We start from the raw sequence: 23,872 nt of genomic DNA, 5'->3' as shown, positions 1-23,872 counted from the left end.
TTTCATCTCATGCCAGCTCTTAAGACAGCCTATCAGACAGGGACTTTGCGGTCTTCTTTTTGCGTTTCACCGCGTTCTCTTTGTCCATCTTATCCCGGAGAGTTTTCGGTTCTTCTTCCTCTTTAGCTTCCTCTTGAGCACCCTCTTTAATTCGCTCTTGGTTTCCCTCTTGGCCCTCTTCGCCCTCTTCACCCTCTTCACTCTCCTTTTTCCCTACCTCCTCAGCTTCCTGTGGAACTGGTTTATCAACTGGCGCTTCAGCTGGCGCTGGTTGGAAATTAAACCAGCCCTTCACGTCGCTACGGTCGAAACGGTGATGGGTGACGCTGGACGGCCAGCTTTCTGCATAATTCCGGTCCAGGTCGTCTAGCCACCAGATTTTGGCCTTGACAAGGGCCTTGACGCCATCCTCGTCCGTCTTGAGGTTATTCTCATCTTCCGCTGCCAAGTTAAGAAGTTCTTCGGGATTCTCCGTCACGGGCTGCCATATCTTATTGCCCTTACCCAGCCCTCCGAGTACGGCAGCCATGTCGGCGATGGTAGTTGTCTTCATATCATTTAACTTCCTGCCCCTTGTTGTTTTCGTTCGCGGGTAACGTTTACCAGTGTCCTCGTCGTTGGTGTAAAACATATCGTCGTCCCAAGACAGTTGATGAAGCATCTTGCACTCTCGCAGGAGCTGGTATACGCTCCGTCCTACCGCACCGTAGCCTTCAGGGAAACCAATCATGGCAAGGGTCTGCCAGTAATCTTTTCGAAACTTAGAGGGCTTGAGCTTCTTGCCGTTGAAAGAGATCTGCCTTAGCGCTTTGGTCGCCTGGCGAATGTAATATTAGCATGGCCGGACTGGAGAACAAAAGGTACGAGAACCTATATTAAACTAATTCATACTTGAAGGACTGGTTGATGCGAGTAGACGGTAAAACCGTCTATTATGTGGAAGAATATCCATATCTTCTCGCCGTGGCCAGGAGCCTGAACGGATTTTGCAATCTCCGTCCGCCTCGCTGCATCTTTGGCGGAGATCTGGTTGAATCGTATACTCGTTCGCGAAATCCCCAGGGACAACTTAGCGAGTTGCGCTGTTATTGGACTGACCCTTAAAGCCATGGTGAGCTCGTGGGCCAACTGAGGCTGATGTTCGATATTCGATATATTCAATATCCAAGATTTGAAATTTCCGCTGCGATCTAAACTATATCGATAAGATTGATTGGGCAATCGGCCAGTGGCACCGTGACCCACATCGAATATGCCTTACCTAATCAACTAGGTGGGCGTCCTGGGCATCCAAGCTTGAAGTACCCAGGTACCTTATCTTATCTGTCATGCCCCGCGACGGCCTGGATGGCCAGGATCCCATCGCGGGTCCTTACTGAGCAAACCCGGCGCCTGATTGGACAGAGCTTAGAGTTTCGTCAGGCAAGTTTTATGTCAGGTTAACACAGCAGCTGCCCCACTATCTGCCCTACTGGAAGCTTCGCGGAGGTTCTGTAGCCAACACGAAGCTTCCTGGACGTCCGATGATGTAGGCAGGCGCTGCCAGGACTTACCTGAACTTGCCTGGATCCTGCCTGAATCTTGCCTGAAGCCTAAGGAGCTCCCTGGAATATTCATGAGCTGACTGAGCGCCCCAAATTCTAATCCTCTCATCATCATCGCATGTTTCCTCCCCCACTTGTAACAGGCAAGATAAATACAAGTTTCACATCTTGATCCTCTTACGATATTCTCTTCTTCACTTTGAAAAGGAATAAAATAATCTTTCTAGTGATACCCCAAACTCTGAGCTTTTCAGCCAACACATCACTTTAAAACGTGAACGACATCTATTTACATTCACGTCACGATTCACGAATAACGACTCACTACAATTTTCACGATTCATACCTTTCTACCAAACACTACCAGACACACACACAACGATACATCCTCAACTAATACGCCTGAAGGCATACACCCAACATGACTTCACGGATGGAATTTACAGACCGGGGCAAAAAGGCCCTGGAGGATGCTATGACGCTAGCTGAGCAATATGCTCACACCCAACTATTACCCGTCCACCTTGCAGTCTCTCTCCTCGACCCCCCGCCTGACCCTTCCAAGGACCAGCAGAATGCGCCGCCTGGCACTACAAACAGCCTCTTCCGACAGGTGGTAGAGAGAGCACATGGCGACCCTCAACTCTTCGACAGAGCTCTCAAGAAGACATTAGTCCGTCTGCCAAGTCAAGATCCCCCGCCTGAGAACGTATCAATGTCACCTACCTTCCACAACGTCCTTAGAAAGGCGCAAGACCTTCAGAAGACCCAGAAGGACACCTACATTGCAGTCGACCACCTTATCACTGCGCTTGCGGAAGACGCTTCCATCGCAAATGCTCTCAAGGAAGCCAATATTCCCAAACCCAAGCTGGTCCAGGAAGCTGTCCAAACTATTCGCGGGACGAAGAGAGTGGACTCCAAAACCGCTGACACTGAGGAGGAGCATGAGAACCTCTCTAAGTTTACCATCGACATGACAGATATGGCAAGAGAGGGTAAGATCGATCCTGTCATCGGCCGAGAGGAAGAGATCAGACGTGTTATTCGAATCTTATCTCGACGAACAAAGAACAATCCAGTACTGATCGGTGAGCCCGGTGTCGGTAAAACTACAGTCGTCGAAGGCTTAGCTCAACGAATTGTCAACGCCGATGTACCCGACAATCTTGCCGCCTGCAAATTGCTTTCCCTCGATGTCGGCGCTTTGGTTGCCGGAAGCAAATACCGTGGTGAATTTGAGGAGAGAATGAAGGGTGTGCTCAAGGAGATCTCGGAGTCGAAAGAAATGATTGTTCTCTTTGTCGACGAAATTCACCTTCTGATGGGTGCCGGTGCTTCGGGTGAGGGTGGCATGGACGCCGCTAACTTACTCAAGCCCATGCTCGCTCGTGGACAACTGCACTGCATTGGTGCAACGACCCTTGCCGAGTATCGAAAGTACATTGAGAAAGATGCTGCTTTTGAGCGACGATTTCAACAGGTTATCGTCAAGGAGCCCAGCATTCCCGAGACTATCTCCATTCTTCGAGGTCTCAAGGAGAAGTACGAGGTTCACCATGGTGTCAGCATCGCCGATGCTGCTATAGTCGCAGCCGCCAATCTTGCCGGACGATACCTCACTACTCGTCGCCTGCCAGATTCCGCTGTCGATTTAATTGATGAAGCTGCCGCGGCAGTCAGAGTCGCTCGAGAATCCCAGCCTGAGATCATCGACTCTCTGGAGCGCAAGTTGCGACAACTCAAGATCGAAATCCATGCTCTATCTCGAGAGAAGGATGATGCTTCCAAGGCTCGACTCCAGGCTGCCAAGCAGGATGCCGAAAACGTAGAGGAAGAGCTGAGACCGCTTAGAGAGAAGTACGAGCGCGAACGAAAGCGTGGTAAGGATATTCAGGAGGCCAAGGTGAAACTTGACCGACTGAAGGTCAAGATGGAGGATGCAGCTCGAATGGGTGATCACGGCACAGCAGCGGACCTTCAGTACTACGCTATCCCCGAGCAAGAGAATGCGATCAAGGAACTTGAGCGCCAGAAGGCCGCTGCCGACGCTGCTCTAAGCCAGAATGATATCGGTGGTGCTATGATCACAGATGTCGTCGGACCGGACCAGATTAACGAGATTATCTCACGTTGGACCGGCATTCCTATCACTAAACTGAAGACTTCCGAGAAGGAAAAGCTCATCCACATGGAGAAGGTGCTCGGAAAGATCGTGGTAGGACAGAAGGAAGCAGTTCAAGCAGTTGCTAACGCCATTCGACTACAACGATCAGGGCTAAGCAACCCCAATCAGCCACCTAGCTTCCTCTTCTGCGGTCCATCCGGAACTGGAAAGACCTTGCTAACTAAGGCTCTTGCGGAGTTCCTCTTTGACGATCCGAAGGCCATGATCCGGTTTGATATGTCCGAATACCAGGAGCGCCACTCACTCAGCAGAATGATTGGTGCACCACCCGGATATGTCGGCCACGACTCCGGCGGTCAATTGACCGAAGCCCTCCGCAGGAAACCGTTCTCCATCTTGCTATTTGATGAAGTTGAGAAGGCGGCCAAGGAGATCTTGACTGTCCTTCTACAATTGATGGATGACGGTCGTATTACCGATGGCCAAGGACGTGTCGTCGATGCCAGGAACTGCATAGTCGTGATGACCTCGAACTTGGGCGCGGAGTACCTAGCTCGCCCTAGTGGTCGTGACGGCAAGATCGACGCCACAACTCGAGAATTAGTCATGAATGCCCTGCGCAACTACTTCCTACCCGAGTTCCTCAACCGTATCAGCTCTACTGTCATCTTCAACAGACTTACGAGACGCGAGATCCGCAAGATTGTGGACCTTAGACTCTCCGAGATACAGAAGAGATTGAACGACAATGATCGCAACGTTCGCATTGAGGTCACGGAAGAGGCCAAGGACTATCTGGGCAATGCGGGATACTCCCCTGCCTACGGTGCTAGACCTCTTGCCAGACTTATCGAGAAGGAAGTGCTTAACCGCCTAGCAGTCCTAATTCTTCGCGGCGGCATTAAGGACGGCGAAGCGGCGAGGGTTATCATGGTCGGTAACAAATTACAGGTCTTAGCCAACCACACCGACAGCGAGTTGGGAGACGGTGAGGACGACGAGGACATGCTGATTGATGAGGATGATGCAGTGGAGGATATCGCACCGAATGACAGCATGGATGAAGACATCTACGACTAAGGGGACGTCGAGATTGACAATGAATAACGAATGATGAATGATTGTGCATACGGTAAAGGAGGAATGTACATCGAGGCGCGGGATTCTTAGGGGAATGGATTATGTGTGTACCTTATCCTACGAGGTGGAGATTCAAAAGTTGCAAGGTTGGTGGCTTCTAGGTCGGTATGGCGTTTGCGCCGGGCAACAGGGTAACTACATAGGGTTTTAGTACCATGGCTAATAAAGCAAGATTGGCTTTATAATATTAATCAATGTGATTAATCAACATATATTGGTATTCTTAGATCTTTGTGAATGAATAACTATGTGATCCGTGATTCGAGATTTGCTAGTAATACACTTGCCCCTTCATCAAAACGCGAGCGGTACGCAGAAGGTCCGCCGACACGACCTTGCCATCCTTGAACGTTGCCCCGATTTCGACCGTCCCGCTGGGATGTCCGATGACAACCGGACCGTCCCCGTCCCTCGCCCCGCGAACCTGCGCGGGCAACGTCCCGGGCATATTCGCCGCGGCGCCCAGGCACAGTGCTAGGGTCAGAGGCACCGCCTTATGCGCCTGCCCCATCGACAAGGCGAGACACCGTATATCCACCTCCGCGGAACCTGGCGAAGGGAAGAGCAGCACGATCTTAGGCACGCTTTCGATCTTGGGGTCCAGTCCCATCGCCACGGCGCCCGCTTGCCGTATCGCTTCTAACCTGGCCTTGAGCGCCGCATCCGCCTCGACGGCTTGTGGCGTGAAGGTCGTCGGGTCCGCGTCCGCGTATCGGGTCCCGAGGTCGGGTATCCGGACGAATACTCCGGGATTCGAGATATCGACCAGCGAGGCGTCGATCTGGCTCCCGTCCGCCAGGGTTAGGACGTCGACCGCGTTGCCGGTTGGTAATGCTTTGCCCGTCTTGGCACCACCCGGGTCGAGGAAGCTTAGCGTGATCCGCGATTGCGTTCCGGGAACGCCGTCCATTGCGTAGTTGCCTCGGGGACAGTACAACGGCGGGTCGCCGCTGACGCGGAAGCGGGAGTGGATGATTTTGGAGGTGTTTGTGTTGAAGACGCGGACCAGCGCTTCGCGGTACTCCTCCCCTTTTCCATCCCCATCCTGCCCTTTCACAACCACAACCTTCCCCTCCCGCCCCCGAACCAACCCCTCATCCCAAGCCACCGGCCCCACCGCCGCCGACATATTCCCGCAATTCCCCGCGAAATCCAGCGCCCCGTCGCGGACCCCGACCTGCACGAACGTGAAATCGACGTCCGCGTCGTCCCCGCGCGCCGACGGCGAGGGTTCCAGCACGCATACCTTGGACGTGGAACTCGCGCCGCCGCCCATGCCGTCGAGCTGCCTCGCGTGGACCGGGTCCGGCGCGCCCATGGCCGCGGGCAGGACGGTGTGCCATTGCTCCTGAAGCGGGGGGAGGTGCTGGCGCTGGATAATCAGGCCGTTGGATGTGCCGCCGCGGGCGAAGAGGGCGGGGATGCTGCGGTTGGCGTTGGCTGCGGAGTCCGTTGGGGGTGGTGGCGACGGGTTGCGGCTTCCTGCGGCGGCTGGGGCCGTGTGGATTTTGCGGCGTAGTGCCCGGGTGGGGGTGGAGAGGAGGGACCGCATTCGGGAGGGGGTAGGCACGGCACAAGGAGATTGCTCTTGCCTGATAGATACCTGGATGTCACAAAGCTTTATTGAGGCGTTGTTGAATTACAATCAAGATGCAATATCATTTGTCTTGAAAGAATACAGTGATGTTCGGTATACTTGCATAGTAGGGGGGAGGGGTTCTTGATTTATCCCCTGTAAGCGATCAGCGCTCGGCAGAAGTATCCCGCTAAATGACATCCATCACTTTTGCGCTCTTAGGAAATATTAGGGGAAAAGGGGTCATTTCATGGCGTAAGTTTGGACTTTTTTTTTGTATTTTTTAACCCCCTTTTTTTTGTTTTTGAGAGCCGCGGGAAAATATGAAAATGACTCGTTTCGCCACTAAAAAGCTCATTCAAGTGTTCCAAGAGCCTCCAAACGACCAGAGTCTTTCCACATGAAGTTACGATATGAGCCACGGGATTGGAGTACTCGTGGAATACGAAGGACGTCGTACTCCTCAAAAAGATCCACTACGGGCTCAGATGAGGTCGTGCATGTAAAGAGAAACTTCAAAGCCGCGGCATGCGTCCCACCGTGGGTTTCTAGTAGTGAGTGTAATATGTATCTTAATGCACTCCTCGTCTTCTCTTCCATGAGAACATCGACGCCCTCAAACACGAGCACCACGATGGAAGTGGCCGGTAACCTTTTGATCAACTTCCCAAATACCTTACACGTGCTTTCGATGTCGTCGTTGGCGAGGTCGCTCTGACAGGCTTGGAGTTGTTTCGTGCCAAATCCATGGAATCGGTTAATTAATTGTGACAATAACGCAGCGATAGGCCCTTTAGGTCTTCCAAAGACATCCCGTCGTCTGTCTCGGTGCCGGCTACAAAAGAAAGCTAGGGGTGTGATAAACACGTTGGAAGTGTTGTTACCATGATCAGCTTGCTCGGAAAGCTGCAACATGGATTCCACGATCTGAGCGCAGACGTACGAGATCTCGCAAGCGCTTGACACTGCACAACCTCCATCTACGAGTAACACGGATGATTTGTTTAAGGACATCCATGCTTGTAGTTGAGGGTGGTTTTGCATCGCTAGGATCCGTTCCGTGTCCAACCCGTTACCCGAGCCCTTGCGAATGTTGAGAAGGCCGCTACAGTCGTTGGGAAGAAGATACTCGTCGAAGGCTAGTTTCTGGAGTAAGTTATTGCGAATTTCTTCAGGGCTTGGTGTGTCTTCATATAAGGTTAACTCCAATTGACGTTGTCTTCGTGCACCCCGTTCCATGACTAATACATCTGTGAGAAAAGATTATCCTCTATTTAGGTGGTTGATTACCTAGGTACTCACTTCCACGATGCGGCTGCTGTAAGAATTGACACATGCTCTCAAGGGCCTCGCAGCGATTCCGTATCAAGGCCAGATCCTCGCTATTTTCGCCAAGTTTGTACGCCATCCAATGTTGTAATCTCATCGACTCGTCGTGACGCAAGTTTCTTAGAAACAGCGCATGTTTCTCGAAACGCGCAGCAGCCCTCTTGATATCAGCCATTCGATCTTTGAGGCCTTCTGCGAAACCTTGAGGGGTAAAGAGAAACTTCATCCCAGTAACTGCAGAATGGATTAGCGACATCTTCGTAACAAGTGAGTATATTCTATGTTTATTTACCAACGGGGTTCTTGACAAACCATAGGAGTATATGTTGCATCAGGTGGAAAAGGGCTACATATAAAGCCGCACTTCGCCTATGTAACTCCTCATCTTCCGCGTGGATATCAATATACACCGCGTGGTCATTGATGATGTATGGGATCTCTTCAATAGCCTTGTAGACGTCCTCGCGATAGTTATGAGAGCGCTCTAAAGCTGTAAATACAGCTTTCAACCCTCCACAAAGTACGGAGCTGCATGGTACTTCGCTTGGAACCATAGACACAAAAGTCGAGCCAATCTCTGCTTTCTGGCATAACGCACGGAATGCCCACTTGATCTTGCCAGAAAATCCACCCGTGTCGTGGTCTTTAGTTGACAAGGTATCCAGCGTGTTGCATGCTGATACCATCGAATTTTCGACATCTATCCAATTGTTCAGCTCGCCTAGCTTCAGTAATGGTTGATCCCTTTTCTTTAAATATTTATTAGCCGTTAAGATCAACTCGTTTGCCGGCGCGAAACATGGGCTATATAATTCTTTATAGCTATTCGCGCATATATGTTAGCAAGCGTATTTCTGAGGTGGGTTCGAATAAGGGAGTATATAGGGGAGCGGACTTGCTTGTGGGTAGAAGAGTTTGGTGCATCTAGCTGACGGCCAGCATTGCTGCGGTAGATAACCCCGGAGCCTGCCGCGCCATTTAATGATGGATGTCGGCTCCCATCAAGAACCATTACCGCAAACTCGGGGACTTCTGGATGAGGGTCACTACAAGAAGAGGAATCCATGTTATCCTGGACATTCCAGCTCAAATGAAAACAAACTGGCAAAGAAAGGCTGAGGTCGGTCTAACGGCAGAAACCGACAGCAGCGGTCGGACGACGAATCCCAAAAATGTACGCTGCGTTGCCTCTTGCACTTTGAAAATCCAAGGCAAAGCCTTTCGCTTACAAATGTTGGTTATGAGCAAGCTAAATATAGACGCGCTGTATTTGGCCCCCAACATGGCAGGTACCTTATATAGGGGGTAGCCTGCATGAGATATTTTAGAAATTTTCTTATATTTCAGCAAGGAATTTTATCCTAGTCATTACGCAATTACACGATGGCGGGGGCATCGGCTCCATCTATCGAAGATGCTGTCGTCACGATAGCATCCAAGACTACAGCCGAAAGTACTCTTGACACAAGTTCTGTCAATGTAGAAGCAAGCAGCCAATATAACCAGCTACCCTCAAAAGAAGATGCTCGAAAGGAAGACTACATAAAGAGTCCGCTGAAAGGTACTAATGATGGTGTACCTGCGTCGGCAGCCAGCACTGCAGCCGGTGATCGTCCTCAACCTCGTTCTGATATAGCATATGTGGTCAAGGTCCTCGAAAAACATCTTCTCGCGGCAAAAAGGGAATTGATTACTATAAAGTCGGATGATCCGAGTGCTGAGTACGTAAATCCGATCCCGGATGAACATGAGTTGCGCCTTGAGGACAGCGTTAAGAACTTAATAGGGATGAGGAAGCCTACCAGGGGAAAATTGAGCGTCTACCAATGTCAGATTGGATGACCGAAAAATCTGTCAAGCCGAGCCTTCCTACGGTTGCCTTCAGAGCGTATTATCGCGAAGTGCCAACATCAGCGAAGCGGACAACCAAAGACTCGTCGACTAATCCGGACTCCCTCCTGGGTTCTGAGCAACCGCAGAGGATCGTTATTTCATCGCCGTACCTAGAGACAGAATTAGTTAGAATTACTAACATGTCACTAAGCGCATCACCTATCCTGTGGGTATCCATATCGAAAATTATACACATATCTAGGGATGTTCGCTGACGTTGAGTTTCTGATTTAGCATGAAACCACCTTATAAGGTACGCATCCTCCCTCGTCTTTCTCTAAAATAGCCGCGGTAACTGATTAATAAGGCATTTGTGCAATTTTGGCCAGAGATCAAAAACCGGCTAGCCAAGTTGAAGGCCGCGCTGCTGAGACTAGAAACTCGAGAGACGGCTAAGTCGGACTTGGATCCAGCTAGCAAGAGTGAAACAGCAGAGGAAGTACTGGGTGACACTGACGTAGACAATCCTACCGAAAGGGATAATAGCGACATTGTAGGAAAAGATGAACCGTGGCTTCGCTGGAGGATCTCGCATCTTGAGGTCCTTCATGACTTTATCGAAGCCGAATTAAGCCACCACCTCACGGTTCGAGCGAAAATCGAAGACGGTTCGCTCGAATCTATAGCCTTTAGTGACTTATGGCAATTGTTCAAGCCCGGAGATATTCTGTACTCTAAAGAATACGGGTTTGAGCAACTTTACAAGGCATATGCGATAACAGGTGGTCAGATACTGTTGAGAAACCGAATGGCTTACGAGGTAGCCAATATGAGAAGGAATGCTGAAGCTCGACGCGAGCGAAAATCGCGCGATCGCACATGGGGGACCCGTTCAAGTGGAAGTGATATTGACCAAAACTTGAGTGATAGCGAGGATGATTGGAATGCGTATCCGAGAGGTGCTACTATTGGAATTGGTACCTGGACATCCCTCACGATTGATTGCTTCAGTATCGGCATGGATAGCACACGCCTCGGGGCGATCGACGAGTACAAGCGCATACAATGGTATATCGGAAAGAAAGAGCTGAGCCATCTTCCTGTGATCCCATTGCGCTTCGTACCGGATAAAGACGACGTAGTCAAAAGACTCGAGGCACGTGGCTTAAGATGTGCGCAATGCTATGGCCATAAGAAATACGACGGATTCACATACGATGCTAGGGGTCGTACCAAGAGAGAACGGCTCCAGGGTGACGTGTTCGTGGATTTCGAGGAATATTATCGTAGGAAAAGGGCTAGCGAGCCAAGACTCGGTGTTCTTCGTAGAACAACGCCGGATCGGTCCGAGGTTGAAGAAAGGAGGCAAATTGATACTGATCTGTTCTCGATGGACCACGAAGTCGACCAGCAAAAAAGCGATGTCTGTCTCGCCTCCGTGCTACTAGAGACGCAGCCGAAAAGTCGAGAAGAAGTGGCTCAAGATCCAGAACAGTTACAACTGATGCGCCATCAAGTCATTGCATTCGTATTTAGGACTCGTAGATGGGGTGCGTTCCCTATATCAACACAAGGGTTCTGTTACTAATTACATCACAGTTCGACTCGAAATTGATTTCATCGAGGACATTGATAAAAGCATCGAAGTTCGCAATAGCGGTTTTGACGACTTGGTCATCTTGCCTAAACATAGGCGACTTCTCGTTTCTCTTGTCGACAGCCATTCCTCCAGTGCTCATGAAGAACGAAAAAACAGTCAGAAGGAAAGTAAGCCTCTGAATCAGCTTGATCTAGTGCGCGGGAAGGGGTTGGGTTTGATAGTACTACTTCATGGACCGCCTGGGACGGGGAAAACAAGCACAGCCGAGACTATTGCTGCCTACACCGGCAGACCGCTCTACTCAATTACGTGTGGTGATCTCGGGAACAACGTCGAGCAGGTATTGGAAAAACATACAAGTCGAGCTGACAAATGGGGCTGTGTGCTCCTCTTAGATGAGGCAGATGTCTTCCTTATGCGACGTGACTTCGTAGACACGATACGAAACTCGCTTGTTTCAAGTAAGCTGAGTTCTTATACACTGCCATTACACTACAACTACTTCACTATATACGATAGAAACTGCTGACATCCCGACTAGTTTTCCTCCGAACCCTTGAGTACTACTCAGGAATCTTGTTCTTGACTACCAACCGCGTAGGCGTCATCGATGAAGCATTTAAATCTCGAATACACATTGCCCTGAGATATCCAAAAGTGAAATTGCCAACGACACTTGCAATTTGGAAGGGGTGTCTCGACCGGATCGAGAAGGACAACGAATTCAGAGACATAAAGATCAAATTCGACCAGGACGAGCTCATGGAGTTTGCGGAAGAACACTACCACAAACACCACAAGAAGAACGCAACATGGAACGGTCGTCAGATTCGAAATGCCTTCCAAACAGCGATCGCGATGGGACAGTACGAGCGCACGCGCAAGATCAACAAGAAAGGGTTCACAGAGGAAGAGGCCTTAGCCACGGGCAAGAGCAAATGGAGGACGATCGAACTGACCAAGAGTAATCTCGAGACGATCGCCGAGACCGCGCAGGATTTCGACAAATATATGAAGTCGGTCCACAAGTTCCCAGATGTCGAGATAGCAAAGGCGGACCAGTTGCGAGATGACGATTTCAGCGAGTCGTCCGAGGAAGAGGAGTATCTCATACAGAAGGTGCCCATCAAGCAGAGCTCGTCGCGGAGCAAGAAAAGTGTGTCAGCCTCGAAGAAGTCAGGGAAATCCGTCGCCACGTCATCCAAAGCAAAACAGAAGGATAAAAGCTCGTCTGAGGATAATGTACCCGCTGAGGGAGCCGCTAAAAGCAGCTCGGAACAGGAGACGACAGATGATGATGATTAATGATAGAAATGAAACTTGTTTCTGATTTTCGAGTCCTGTTTATTTACTGCCATACAGATTTCAACACAAGATTCATTCATTAATATATCATTTTAGATCACAAAGTTATGTTATGCCGGTCGTAACAGCGTACAACGTGGTGATAAAAGGCAGCGAAGAAAAAGGGGTTAAAAGTGGGGAACAACACGAAGAATAGCAGTAATAGCAGAAGCAAAGGGGAGCATAGAAGTCGTACCTGGCTCTAAAATAGACGTCTTATAATGCACATACGATTCATGAACCATGATAAAGCATGAGGAATTCATTCTTATCTTATTAAGCAACGCAAGTCTTGCGTACATGTGTTGCCGAAATAGCTCAAGCTCTCAGTGACGCCGAATTTGCCCTTTTTTTTAATGTACAGGAAAGTGACTGCGTTACTCCTCTTCGTCGTCATCCGCAGCGTCTGCCATGCTCGTGTCTGCAGCACCTGCGCCAGCTTCGCCATCGTCAGCGCCCGATCCTTCGTTCCCCTCGACTTCTGCAGAACCGCCGGCTTCATTTTCGTCCTCGTCACTATCATCAAGAACTCTGCCGCGGCGGCCGCTTCTAGCCGATGCGCGGGTGGTAGTCACCTCCTCTTCTTCCTCTTCGTCCTGACCAGCTGCATTGTCCACATCCATCCGGTTCTCATTCTCATCGGCTCTCGACACGTCGTCAGCATCCGAAGCAGGAGTGCGATGATGCTCGATGGCTTGGTCAGCGCGATCTAGGGCATCATCATCATCGGAGCTGTCGACCACAATCTCCGCAGATTTGTATTTAGTGTTCGACTCTTTCTTTGTGGCGAGCTTTCGCTTCTTCTTCGGCTGGCGTTCTTCTTCAGACTCGTCGTCATCAGCCTCTTGCTTCTTTCGCGAACGACCCTTTGGTTTGGCCTTGCCGCGCGCCTTAGCCTTTCCTTTTCGGCTGACCTTTGCACCTGTCTCACTATCTGTAGTCATATCGGCCTGCATCCGCTCCATATCTTCCTTCTCTCGTTGCTCAGCTAGTTCCCTATCACGAGCCGCGATTTCCTCGCGCTCTTTGCGGATCTTCTCTTGTCTCTCACGCTCCTGATCAAGAGCTTTCTGTCGTTCCTCTTGACGACGTTTCATTTCGGCCTGCCGCTGCTCTAGAGCAGCCGCTAGCTTCTCCTTGTTCTTTTCTTCGTACTCTTTCTGCTGCTCAATTTGACGCGCAAGCTGCTTGCGTTGCGTGTTGCGAGCCATATTTGCTCGCTGCTCGAGATCCGCCTTAGGGTACGGGGGTTGTGGATGAGTCGCGATCTCATCTAAGGCAACAATAGCCGCCTCAAGGCCTTCCGAAGCTTCCTCAAGCTGAGCTAGGGTGCGTTGAGTCTCGGCTACATTAATTATGTACTGGACTTGCTGAACCTGAACGAATGCGACATTGAACTTGAAGTGGATCTGATCCGGAGAGACTCGAAGGGCCTATGAGACTCGTTAGTTTTGCACGCCATGAGCCTCGTCGCATTGTTCTCACCTCTCTTGCGAAATGTAGAGCGTTCTTGTATGCGTCTAGATTTCGCTCATGTCTGCCTCTGTTCAGCCACGTCCGCCCGAGACATGCTAGGATACCGGGATCGTCTTGTTTGCCCTCCTTTGACAATGCGGTCTCGTAGCTCTCGATAGCTTTGGAGAATTGACGCAGTTCTGCATAGATGTGTCCAATGTTGATATAAACATTGGGATCCTTAATTGTCTCACGCACCTTCAAGAAGATAGGAAGCGCTGATTTATAATCCTTCCTATCCTCAACAAGTGCAATAGCAATCCCCTGGGCGGCATGGGCATTCTTTGGATCTAGCTGTAGCGCTTTGTCAAAGAACTCGACGGCACGTGTATATCCAGCTGATCGCTTTTGCTTCTCTTGCTCGGTATCTCGACGCATTTCACGAGCAGCCATCATATACAGATTGCCCATGCCGATAAGTGCATAACGGTCATGCTTGTCGTGGTGTTGGAGAGTGTGCTTGTAATGCCGCAACTCTGGATCTTCATTGACGTTACCTGACCTTTTCCGAGAGCTCACTCGGCCGAGGTACCAACCATACAAGGCACGAACTTCAAGATCAGTCGAATTTTCTTGTTGTAGCTGCGCGACAGCGTCCGGACCTTCCTTGTTAGGATTCTTCCGTAATTTGATATATGCCAGTCGAGCCTTGGCATCTATATAGTTGTTGTGCCGGATCAGTAACTTCTCGTACACATCAACTGCTTCATCCGTAAGGCCCTGTGACTCGTAGCTTCTGCCGAGATTGAAGCTGATAGTGGTAACTAGAGAATCCGTGTCTGTGTCTTCACCCTTTTCGCTAATTCGCATGCACGAACTCAAGGCAGCTTCAAACATCTGGCTTGCTAGGTCGTGCTTCTCGGCCTGGGAGTAGAAGCAACCGATGTTATTCAGTAATTGAGGGGGAAGATTCTTCCGGAGCGCATTTCGCAGAGCTGACTCGTCCTCGGTATCAGTCGGGTGTTCTGAGGGAGGAATTTGATCTAATTCAAGCTGTTCAACCTGCAAAAGACATTCAAGGGCCTTGTCCGGGTGATCACTCTCGTATAGGCGAGCCAAGTTCAGCAAGATTGCGGAATCTGGTGCTAGATTCTTCTTGGGGTCTTTCCAAGCTGTGCGTGCATGTTCCAGATACTCTATGGCTTTCCGCATCTCTGCAGATTTATCCTCTTTAGGAGTGACATACTGATTGGCGAATACTTCTTCAGCGTACAGGGTGCCCAAGAGAATCATGGCCTCGTAGTTCCGTTCATTTTTGCTAGAAGATTGAATGATCTTCTCTAGACGAAGCTTTGCCTCGCCCAGGTCATTGTTCAGAACAGAGAGCTGGGCGACACCGAATTTGGCGGGTAGATAGCCTCTATCGAGACCACCTCTAGCTTCGTCAGCGCGGCGGTAATAATCGGCGGCGATGTCGTAATTGCCACTGTAATGCTCTTTTCGGGCGAGAAGATACCAGCCATCACTTGCAATCGCGTTAACGTCGGTGAACTGAATAGCCTTGTTGGCGAGCGAGTCTACATAGGCGAGGTTCTTCGTCGACAAGAAGTAGCTGGCAAATGTTGCGCACGTCAACGGTTGGTTCTTGTCGATCTTGAAGGACTTCTGTGTATACTCGTTCATGGCCTTCTTGTACAGTCTAATAAACTCAGGGCTATTCGTAGGGACCCGACTGCTAGCGTCTAGGTAGTACAAACCTAGGAGGATGTTGGCCGCCTTCGACTCTGGGTTGATTTCTAGACTTCGCTCCCAGGCTTGCTTCGCATCATCCTTGTATCTGAGCTGCCATAGGCAACATCCGATACCAATTCGGGGGTCCGGATCTACCAAATCAGGCATCTTCCTCAAAACACTCTGATAAACCTCCAGGGACTCCTTGTAGTTGCCCAGGCCAAATAGGGCTCTTGCTCTTCCAAGTGAAGCCAACATGTTCTTGCCCTGTGAAACCTTACTCGCTTGGTCGAAAGCCTTCAAGGCGCTCTTCAGGAGATCAGCCTTATCTTTTTCATGGCCAGCCCTATCCCCTTCGCGGCCAACCCCGGGGTTTTTAGAGGGCGTCTGTAGCGACGCCTTAAGAAGCTGCAGTACACCGCGGGCCAGAAATAGAGGTGGGAATGCCGGGTTTATGCGTGATGCGTCATTGAGGGAAGAGGTGGCTAATTGAAGGTAAAAGTCCTTCGTCTTGGCTTCGGTTTGGACATCGCCGTCGGGTAGAACACGAGGAGCTTCCCGACTTTTCCAAAGATACATCCAACACAAACATGTGATTATGCTGAGTTTCTCTTTGGGGTTGTTGTCTTGCATGGCGTTGCCGCCACGGTTGAGCATCTCGATGGCATGGTCAATCTTCTTCTGCTTCGCATATGCAAGAGAAACCGTCATCCAATAAGTGCGGGCAGCTTGTTCATTCTCGAATAAGGTGCAGAGTTCGGTCGGATCGTCCACCAGGTCCTCCAAGTCAATCTCGACGGCCTCATCTTCTTGGTCTCCTTGCACGGGAATGTCGATGGCGCTAGGGATGTCGGCGAATCGCTTGCTTATCGGCGCGGGAACCGAGTCGCCATTGTCGCCGCCATTCGCATGGCCGTTTCGCGTCGCCGACATAGTGGAAGTGTGTAGGTAATAAAGATAGACGGATTTGATGAGGTTAATGCGGGTTAATGCAGGTTAATGCGACCGTGCAGATTCGGTGATGTTGTTAATGAAGGGTGAAGTGTAGCTTAGATGACAAGCGCGATGCGCGTCGAGGTCAAAAATAAGCCTTGTGGTTGGAGACGTTAAAGATCATCTCCAGCAGAAGGCATGATCAAAAAGAAACTTTTGGAAATCGTTGAGGGAGAAGACGTTTCCAAAGTGACATGCACAAAATGAATAGTATAGAAATGGAAGTCGCGGTATGCTTGTCAATGACACTGCCAGGAAGGTGCAAGGCTTGAGTATTTTGCGGATGAGGCTGACAAGATACTGAAAGAATGGAAGGTACCCGGGACCCACCCATAAGCTTACTGCTTCCAAATACCACCCTGAAACTGACTAGCGTGAACATTTTAACAGGGATATATTATTGGTCACTGCTTGACAAGCATTAAGCTGCCTTGACAGCTTCAGAGAGGTCCACTAAAGCGCTGGTAACCGATAAGATTACGATAAGTACGTATAAGTTCGCGCTCAGGGAACATTTTTTAAACGTTCTTCACATTCATCCATAGTATCACGACGAAGTGAGATACATTTCTAGCAAATCTACTTCACCTAGTAGGCAATATTACAGATGGTTTAACCTTGGAGATTTGTATAACTAACTGAAATGGATTGAGCAGATTGAGTAACAACCTTAGGTAGGGACCTAGGTATCCAAGTACAAACGGCAAGGGCTCTCTAGAGATGATGTCCAATCAGAACGCGTTTTGGGACTGGTAATGTTAACGTGCATGTGGACGGCATGATTATTAAACTTCAATTATTCATTATTCAAAATGGGAATGAGCTTCCCTCTTTTTCCTTACAATCATCAAATGCTGCCTCCAAGATAAACTTTGTTTTATTGATATTGAGCTATTTACCCATTTAAATCAAACTAACTCAAGTCATGGTTGAATCACATCATCTTTTTTATACCTGCGTATTTGGTACATGAGACTTGAGTATTATTATGCTGTTCCAGAACTACAATTTGAGTATATTAATTCAATATTCACCCTTCAGGATGTAGGATCATGATCCATTATCAGTACATATGTGAAACTTACCGTGGACCATCGTTGAGTGTTCCCGTAAACGGTGCCGGGTTGTACATCGGATCCGGACCCGGATCCGCGCACCGACATACTACCTAGACATATCGGACTTCCGAGTCAAGTACGAATTGTCAGCTGTGTTTCAAGAACTCCAGTCTCCACCAGATCCGCTTCAGTGTTACTTGAACAGGTAAACTGTTTGTTTAGGTTTAAGAGGAACCAGGAACAGAAACCTCGTCCTGCAATCCTCGTTCCACCTTTACTTCCATGATGGTCTTATAATTATGACCCCTAAACCACCTCGAGTGCTCTTGTCCTTTTTCCCACAGTCAAAAAAATCATCTCAATCTTTAATTTCTCAAATTACATGATCTCCTCTACCTTGTCCCATGTCTAACTCCATTAGGACTCGTATATTTCCCTTCGTCTCAGTTGACGTGGTTATTCATCATCTGGTGTCTCCCTAACCACTACTTTCCCTTCTATCTTGTAATACGAGGAAATAAGCAGACAATATGGCTAAAGACGCCGTGACCCCTACTTTGATCACTATCATATTCATCCTCTTCACTGGCCTCTATGGGTTCGTGAAATTCTCCTATGAGAAGGGTCATGCTGATGCTGTATGTTGCATACTCCAGACATATAGCATATACCAAAGCAGACTAACATAAAAAGGCTCACGTCAATATAATACCTACCACGACGGAAATCAGTCCTTCGGTTCTTCCCATACCTACGCCGGCTGATCACGATAATATCGGTCTTAAGAATTCGACCAGGCCGCTCTTCACCTACGTGTACACCGAATCTCCGAATGCTCGGATGAACTTGATATTTTTTCTTAGTAACGGTTTACGTAAGTAGTCCTTATATATAGCAAGCCCACTAATCATATATACTACGTATGCATATCAGGAGAATAAGTTGTACCCAAACTCTGAGGCTGGCAATTACTAACTGCGTTGGCCATAGATGGTGCTGCTGATTTCATTTTCATTCTCAATGGACCCACAGATGCCGCCAATTTGATCCCCGACAGGACCAACATTCAAGTTGTTTCGCGATCAAATGAATGCTCGTATCTAACAGCGCATAGCGAGGTGCTGCGAAAGGATGGGCTGTGGAAGAAGTACAACCGATTCATCATGCTTAATGCCGAAGTTCGGGGACCTTTCATGCCATTCTGGAGCAGGAGCTGCTGGAGTGATGTATTCATAGATCGAATCACTGAAGAAATCAAGGTAAATTCTCTGTGCTTTTGAAAACCGGGCCTTGCTGATATAGCTTTTCTAGCTTGTTGGTATGAAGGTAACTTGTTTGCCTTCCTTCCATATTGAGTCGATGGTTTGGGCTACAGACACGATTGGCATGGAACTCCTTCTAGATCCACCCAAAGGTTCATCAGTGTCTGATACACTAAACGAAAATCAGGATCAAGTAGTTGCTTCAGGAGGTCTCTCCAGCAAGACGAAAGAGGTTGTCTACAGTGAAATTGAGGCTACAAGGATGATCATGTCCGCAGGTTACAAAGTTGATATCCTAATGCCATCGTTCCCAAGGATCGAATACCACGAGGAAATTTGCGCCAAGGGCTCAGCTAAAGACGTTGCTTTTGGCCAGCAGGATAACATCCATCCGTACGAGACGGTGTTTGTCAAGACGAGCCACGATACCGACTCGACCACCGTCGCTCGACTCACAGATTGGCACCAGTCCCGTGTCATAAACGGTAGTTGGGATGTCTGTCATTAAGATTTTCGAGACCATTGAACCTGAGGAATTGACGGAGATGATTGTGATACCAACAGCACAATACACGACAATTCTGAGTAGATATCCATTGTAAGACGCGATTGCTGACAAATGGAGGTTTAATCGGCCGAGCAACTGCGTAACACGGAATCGTGTTTGTTTCAATACGGACATTCTCCCTATGTGAAACAGGTACATAGTTAGCATAATCATATCATTCTCTCCTCTCACGATCTTAACGAAAATCAAGAGAGCTCCTATCTGTTTGTTCATACAAAGCTAATTCTAGAATCTTGGACTAGGCTTTCTCTCCATAGCTCCTCTCTAATTTCACTAGTTCGGTATCGTTCCTGTCATGCATCACTCTAGCCTGGAGAAGGAGGGGATTACGCCCTGCAAGACGAATTCCACCCCTCCCTCCCCTAATTTCATAAGAGCATCACTGATTTCTCGTAAAGGGCATATTGTTGGAAAACAACAATGCATTGCTTTTCTACAGTTGTCGCTATATGCTACTATATGGTATTTTGATAGTTGATGCTAGGAGGCCCACCATGCGTCGCACCCATATCTAACGCCGTCAACCCCTTTTCCCCTCTTTCCACCACCCAATGCTTAAACCCATATCATCACTAGGTACTATATATACCCTAACACCTTAAAGGAACATGTTAAACCCATCCCCCTTCGACTGTCCCGGCGCCGTGTAATCCACGCCTCCAACACTCGTCAAATCTTTCTCGAACGCGTTCTGTATCCGCGCCACCTGTTCCATCTGCTTCAGATCCACCTTCACGCCGTCGAACGCGGCGAGGCTCTCTGCGGCTTTGATGATATTCTTGATCTGACGGCCGTTCATCTCGTGCCTGGCGAGGCTCTCGAGCCCCCTCTCGTCGATGTCGACGCCACCGGGCACGCGGCCGCAGAGGGTGCGCCAGACGCGCAGGCGGGACGCGAAGCCGAGGTCGGTGTAGCGGATGGGCACGTGGATGCGGGACTTGAAGCCGTCGTCGAAGGTGCCGACGCGGTTCGTCGTCAGGAACAGGATGCCGCCGTAGTACTCGAGCGCGCGCAGGAACACGCTGACCATGGCGTTGCGGTGCACGTCGTGCAGCGACCGCCGCTCCAGGAACACGTCCGCCTCGTCGATCAGCAGCACCGCCTTCCACGTCGACGCCAGGTCCATGATCCGCGACAGGTTCAGGTCCAGGTGCCCGCTCGACACCCCTAAGTCGCCCGAAGATACCATGTATAGGGGCCGCTTGACGTATTCGGCGACGCATTCGGCGGTTAACGTTTTGCCGACGCCTGGGGGGCCGCTGCTCATAAGTCGGAATTAGTAATTTTTTCAAAATAGGGGGTTCACCTGATTTTTATTCCGGTGAATAGGGGGACCTTAGAAAAATCCCGAGTGGAAAGACTTGGGAATCGCAAATTTCGGGGAATACGTACTGCAGCACACACACAAGTCCCTGCCCCTTTCCTTTCACAATATCATCGAACCCTTCCCGACTACTCGAGTGCGACGACACCACCGCCTGTACCGTTTTCTTCGTATCCTGATCGAGCACCAGGTCGTCGAAACACCTCTCGTTCCATTCGATCGGAGCCACCTTATCCACAAAGAACTCGAGGAACTGCTTGACGGCGAACGCGTACCCCCTGACCGTCGCATTAGCGATCAACGCATCCTCGTCGGACAACTTCTCGAACGCGCGCTTCTCGGCCACGAACCCCACCGCATTCACCGTCTTCCGCTTCCCTCCTCGCACGTGTATAACACCATTACTCGCACCTCTCGCACCGCCCACACCACCGCCACTCCCGCCACCCCGACCCCCAAACTCGGTAACGTCAAAAGTATCATTGGCCTCGAGCCGGTGGTACGTCTCGCAATCGATCATAACCCTACCCTTAACATTAATCCGCGCATACCCCTGCTCCGTCTTCTTCAGCGCGAGGCCCTCGTACTGCTTAAAGTGCTGACCAACAAAACTCTCGAACTTCCTCCCCCTCTCAACCAAGCTTTCGCGAATTGCGTCCCCGTCCTCCACCAAGTCCAGCGGCATAGTCGCCAGCTCCCTTAACTGGCGAGTCCCCGCGTACTTTGCGATAAACAGCTCCGCCTTCCTCGTGCCCAGCTTCTCGCCGTCGAAATCCACAAAGTCGGCCCAGATATTCAGGATCGGCGTGTCGCCGCCGCCGCCGTTCTCGTACCAGCAGCTATGAACACGAAAAGCGCGGTGCTGGTTCAGCACTTTCGCGTGGATAATGGCCCCCGGCCGGAACAGCGTCCACAAGTGCTCGTACGAAATCGCCCTCAGCTCCCTGACGCACCTCTCGTGCGCCGCGATCTCGGCCTCGAAGTGCGTCCGGATCCAGTGCATCAGCAGCCTTAGCTGCGCGGCCGACTCCTCGTCCTCCTTGAACCTGGCGCTACCCTGCGCCTCGAGCTCCGCGCGGTAGTAGAACAGCGAGTAATACGGGCTCTCGATCTGGACGTCGTCGACGTTGACCGGGTCATCTGGATAATCGCCGATGACGTCCCTCAGGAGGCGGCGCAGCGGCTCCGCGTTGACGTACAGCCGCGTCGTGTCGAGCTCCTCGTTGTCGTCGCAGTACACCCGGACGAGGCAGAAGGCGAAGAGCCGCCACCAGTCCTTCTGCTTCGGCTTCTTGACCTCGTCCTTGCGCTCCTTGTAGTACTGCTCGTCGCGGTCGTCCCATAGTAAGTCCAGGTGCTTGACCTCGCATTTCATCGTCTCGTCCCTCGCCGCCGTCGATATGCTTGACGACGTGTTCGTTTTCAGGCTGTCCTTGGCCTTATTGCCGCTGCTGCGTCTGGGTTTGAGGCCGCCTTTGAGACGCCGCGTCAGGTGCGAGATGGCGCGGTTTACCTTCGCTATCGTCATTTTGGAACGGGGTGTTAGACGAAGCTCATGCGCGAGTTCTATACAGGCGCTCATCAAGAATGCGTAGATATGTAAGTTCCTGGGTAGGTATAGCTTTCGGGCCACCTAGGGAATTGAGCAATTGAGGGTAAAAGTGGCGGCAGAATCTACGACGCTTAAATATAAAAACTAAAATGAATGATTCAAAAAATGAGAAGAGAATAGAAGGTTAAAATGCGTCAATGGCCAAAACAAAAAACAAGATTAACAGTATTAGTAGATATAGCTAGTAACTTCAAAAGAAGTAGGTCGGCTGAGTCAACATTTAACGAGAGTCATCGAGTAGTAAAGTAACCCGGCAGAGAACGGACGCAGGCTGCAGCTATCGTAACATGATTTTCGAATCCTCCAACTAGAAATTCGCTCGAGGGTCACTTAAGGCAGCCAGTCAGACGACTTGAAGAGGCATGGGCTATTAAAAAAAACGCCTAGCCTGCTGCATTCGACGAGCGGTCTGATGCGAAATACAGCATTGTGGCATGCCGCTAGCGAATGCGCCTTGCGCTGAACGGGGGTAAGCAGAGCTATGCCAGTATGGGCGATCATGAAGAATATTCGCTGGCGAGGCTGGAAGATCATGGATGCTTGTGTTCCATGTAGGTCAAGTCGGATGTAAGGCAATAAACTCGAAATACTACCTTGTTCGTGAGAGGTCCAATAGAAATATAACACAGACCAGGGCCTCCTATTCGGTCAGTGACTAGTAACGGTCCGCTATACCAATAAATATTCCGCTTAGATACTCCGCAGTTATGAGTCCGTGGATTTCATACCCACACGCGCTTGTAGCATTATATGTGTATTTCTATCAGAATAAGTTGTGAGCATGGAGGGGGCCACGTACATTCATTCATACAATATTCAAATACTCATTGGCGGCCACGTAGGAAGAAAGTCAAAGAAAACGGCAACTTTGGCTAAGGAGTAACCAATTATACCGATCTCATTTTCGTGTATGCGAGATGTTGATAAACATACATACAATTGTGTAAGTATGTTCACCCAACGATTAACGACCAAGCCAAGTCAGAGCAAATCGCAAAGGGCGTAGATATCGCTAGGTATTCAAATATTGGATATACGCATACATTGCTCGCAGCTTAGCCCCTCTATGCCTACTTCACAAGTAGGTGGATATCTGGCAAAGCTTCAGCCCAGATCAAGATATTTGGGAATGGATATATTTGGTTCGATTCGCATATCTATATTGTCGGATTACGTATCATCTTCGCCGCACGCCAAGGCTTGCAAAATCGGCCTTCAAAACCTCATTCGCCTCTAGAAGTTAAAGCTTCCAACTCCCCTCGGCTACGATCACGCCACCGCACTCTTTTCTATGCAACCAGCCATTGCTATGAACCCAGATGAGTTATTCGTATCTTTATTGGAGTGACCTCGTAACACATCCGCGTCACGACGC

The 23,872-nt window shown here is 49.8% G+C and overlaps 8 protein-coding genes across 8 annotated transcripts; 3 read left to right on the top strand and 5 right to left on the bottom strand.

Moving 5' to 3' along the window:
• Positions 1-19: 19 nt before the first annotated feature.
• F4807DRAFT_457101 (transcriptional regulation of mitochondrial recombination-domain-containing protein) lies at positions 20-1,110 on the bottom strand (the record flags this gene model as incomplete). The annotated part of the gene is made up of 2 exons (XM_048000989.1): positions 20-817; positions 892-1,110. The coding sequence occupies 2 exons, from the start codon at positions 1,108-1,110 to the stop codon at positions 20-22; spliced, it is 1,017 nt and encodes a 338-aa protein (XP_047857535.1).
• Positions 1,111-1,481: 371 nt separating this feature from the next.
• On the top strand, positions 1,482-5,020 carry F4807DRAFT_412578 (heat shock protein). The gene has a single exon (XM_047996789.1). It carries the CDS (start codon positions 1,966-1,968, stop codon positions 4,750-4,752), a length of 2,787 nt encoding a protein of 928 aa, XP_047857534.1. The 5' UTR covers positions 1,482-1,965; the 3' UTR covers positions 4,753-5,020.
• F4807DRAFT_308305 (DUF453-domain-containing protein) lies at positions 4,918-6,553 on the bottom strand. The gene has a single exon (XM_047995015.1). It carries the CDS (start codon positions 6,362-6,364, stop codon positions 5,084-5,086), a length of 1,281 nt encoding a protein of 426 aa, XP_047857533.1. The 5' UTR covers positions 6,365-6,553; the 3' UTR covers positions 4,918-5,083.
• A 189-nt stretch (positions 6,554-6,742) lies between these two features.
• On the bottom strand, positions 6,743-8,783 carry F4807DRAFT_457098 (uncharacterized protein; the record flags this gene model as incomplete). Its single annotated transcript, XM_048000988.1, has 4 exons — positions 6,743-7,629; positions 7,691-7,951; positions 8,010-8,466; positions 8,613-8,783. The coding sequence occupies 4 exons, from the start codon at positions 8,781-8,783 to the stop codon at positions 6,743-6,745; spliced, it is 1,776 nt and encodes a 591-aa protein (XP_047857532.1).
• Positions 8,784-8,799: 16 nt separating this feature from the next.
• On the top strand, positions 8,800-12,733 carry F4807DRAFT_308284 (uncharacterized protein). The gene is made up of 6 exons (XM_047995014.1): positions 8,800-9,438; positions 9,504-9,776; positions 9,845-9,863; positions 9,918-11,100; positions 11,150-11,611; positions 11,692-12,733. Exons 1-6 carry the CDS (start codon positions 9,101-9,103, stop codon positions 12,453-12,455), a joined length of 3,039 nt encoding a protein of 1,012 aa, XP_047857531.1. The 5' UTR covers positions 8,800-9,100; the 3' UTR covers positions 12,456-12,733.
• Positions 12,734-12,746: 13 nt separating this feature from the next.
• On the bottom strand, positions 12,747-16,961 carry F4807DRAFT_412558 (TPR-like protein). Its single transcript, XM_047996788.1, has 2 exons — positions 13,980-16,961; positions 12,747-13,927 (listed from the first exon to the last, which is right to left on the bottom strand). The coding sequence occupies exons 1-2, from the start codon at positions 16,611-16,613 to the stop codon at positions 12,872-12,874; spliced, it is 3,690 nt and encodes a 1,229-aa protein (XP_047857530.1). The 5' UTR covers positions 16,614-16,961; the 3' UTR covers positions 12,747-12,871.
• A 904-nt stretch (positions 16,962-17,865) lies between these two features.
• Positions 17,866-19,822, top strand: F4807DRAFT_412556 (uncharacterized protein). Its single transcript, XM_047996787.1, has 4 exons — positions 17,866-18,369; positions 18,425-18,605; positions 18,722-18,990; positions 19,043-19,822. Exons 1-4 carry the CDS (start codon positions 18,262-18,264, stop codon positions 19,499-19,501), a joined length of 1,017 nt encoding a protein of 338 aa, XP_047857529.1. The 5' UTR covers positions 17,866-18,261; the 3' UTR covers positions 19,502-19,822.
• A 337-nt stretch (positions 19,823-20,159) lies between these two features.
• F4807DRAFT_457094 (P-loop containing nucleoside triphosphate hydrolase protein) lies at positions 20,160-22,413 on the bottom strand (the record flags this gene model as incomplete). Its single annotated transcript, XM_048000987.1, has 2 exons — positions 20,160-20,820; positions 20,954-22,413. 2 exons carry the CDS (start codon positions 22,411-22,413, stop codon positions 20,160-20,162), a joined length of 2,121 nt encoding a protein of 706 aa, XP_047857528.1.
• Positions 22,414-23,872: the final 1,459 nt, after the last annotated feature.

Source organism: Annulohypoxylon truncatum (genome assembly GCF_022578515.1).
Source record: "Annulohypoxylon truncatum strain CBS 140777 unplaced genomic scaffold F4807scaffold_5, whole genome shotgun sequence".
NCBI lineage: Eukaryota > Fungi > Ascomycota > Sordariomycetes > Xylariales > Hypoxylaceae > Annulohypoxylon > Annulohypoxylon truncatum.
Note: the sequence above shows the minus strand (reverse complement) of the source record. Positions and strands in the feature narration are given on the sequence as shown.

What these genes read in the sequence shown, in the direction of transcription:
- F4807DRAFT_412558 (XM_047996788.1), bottom strand. Translation starts at nt 16,613, where the DNA reads ATGTCGGCGACGCGAAACGGCCATGCGAATGGCGGCGACAATGGCGAC. An exon ending in CTCTACATTTCGCAAGAGAG is followed by an intron (nt 13,928 to 13,979) that starts GTGAGAACAATG and finishes CGAGTCTCATAG; the next exon opens with GCCCTTCGAGTCTCTCCGGA.
- F4807DRAFT_308305 (XM_047995015.1), bottom strand. Translation starts at nt 6,364, where the DNA reads ATGCGGTCCCTCCTCTCCACCCCCACCCGGGCACTACGCCGCAAAATC.
- F4807DRAFT_412556 (XM_047996787.1), top strand. Translation starts at nt 18,262, where the DNA reads ATGGCTAAAGACGCCGTGACCCCTACTTTGATCACTATCATATTCATC. An exon ending in AGAAGGGTCATGCTGATGCT is followed by an intron (nt 18,370 to 18,424) that starts GTATGTTGCATA and finishes TAACATAAAAAG; the next exon opens with GCTCACGTCAATATAATACC. An exon ending in TTTTCTTAGTAACGGTTTAC is followed by an intron (nt 18,606 to 18,721) that starts GTAAGTAGTCCT and finishes CGTTGGCCATAG; the next exon opens with ATGGTGCTGCTGATTTCATT.
- F4807DRAFT_308284 (XM_047995014.1), top strand. Translation starts at nt 9,101, where the DNA reads ATGGCGGGGGCATCGGCTCCATCTATCGAAGATGCTGTCGTCACGATA. An exon ending in TCGGATGATCCGAGTGCTGA is followed by an intron (nt 9,439 to 9,503) that starts GTACGTAAATCC and finishes AGAACTTAATAG; the next exon opens with GGATGAGGAAGCCTACCAGG. An exon ending in ACGAAACTCGCTTGTTTCAA is followed by an intron (nt 11,612 to 11,691) that starts GTAAGCTGAGTT and finishes CATCCCGACTAG; the next exon opens with TTTTCCTCCGAACCCTTGAG.
- F4807DRAFT_412578 (XM_047996789.1), top strand. Translation starts at nt 1,966, where the DNA reads ATGACTTCACGGATGGAATTTACAGACCGGGGCAAAAAGGCCCTGGAG.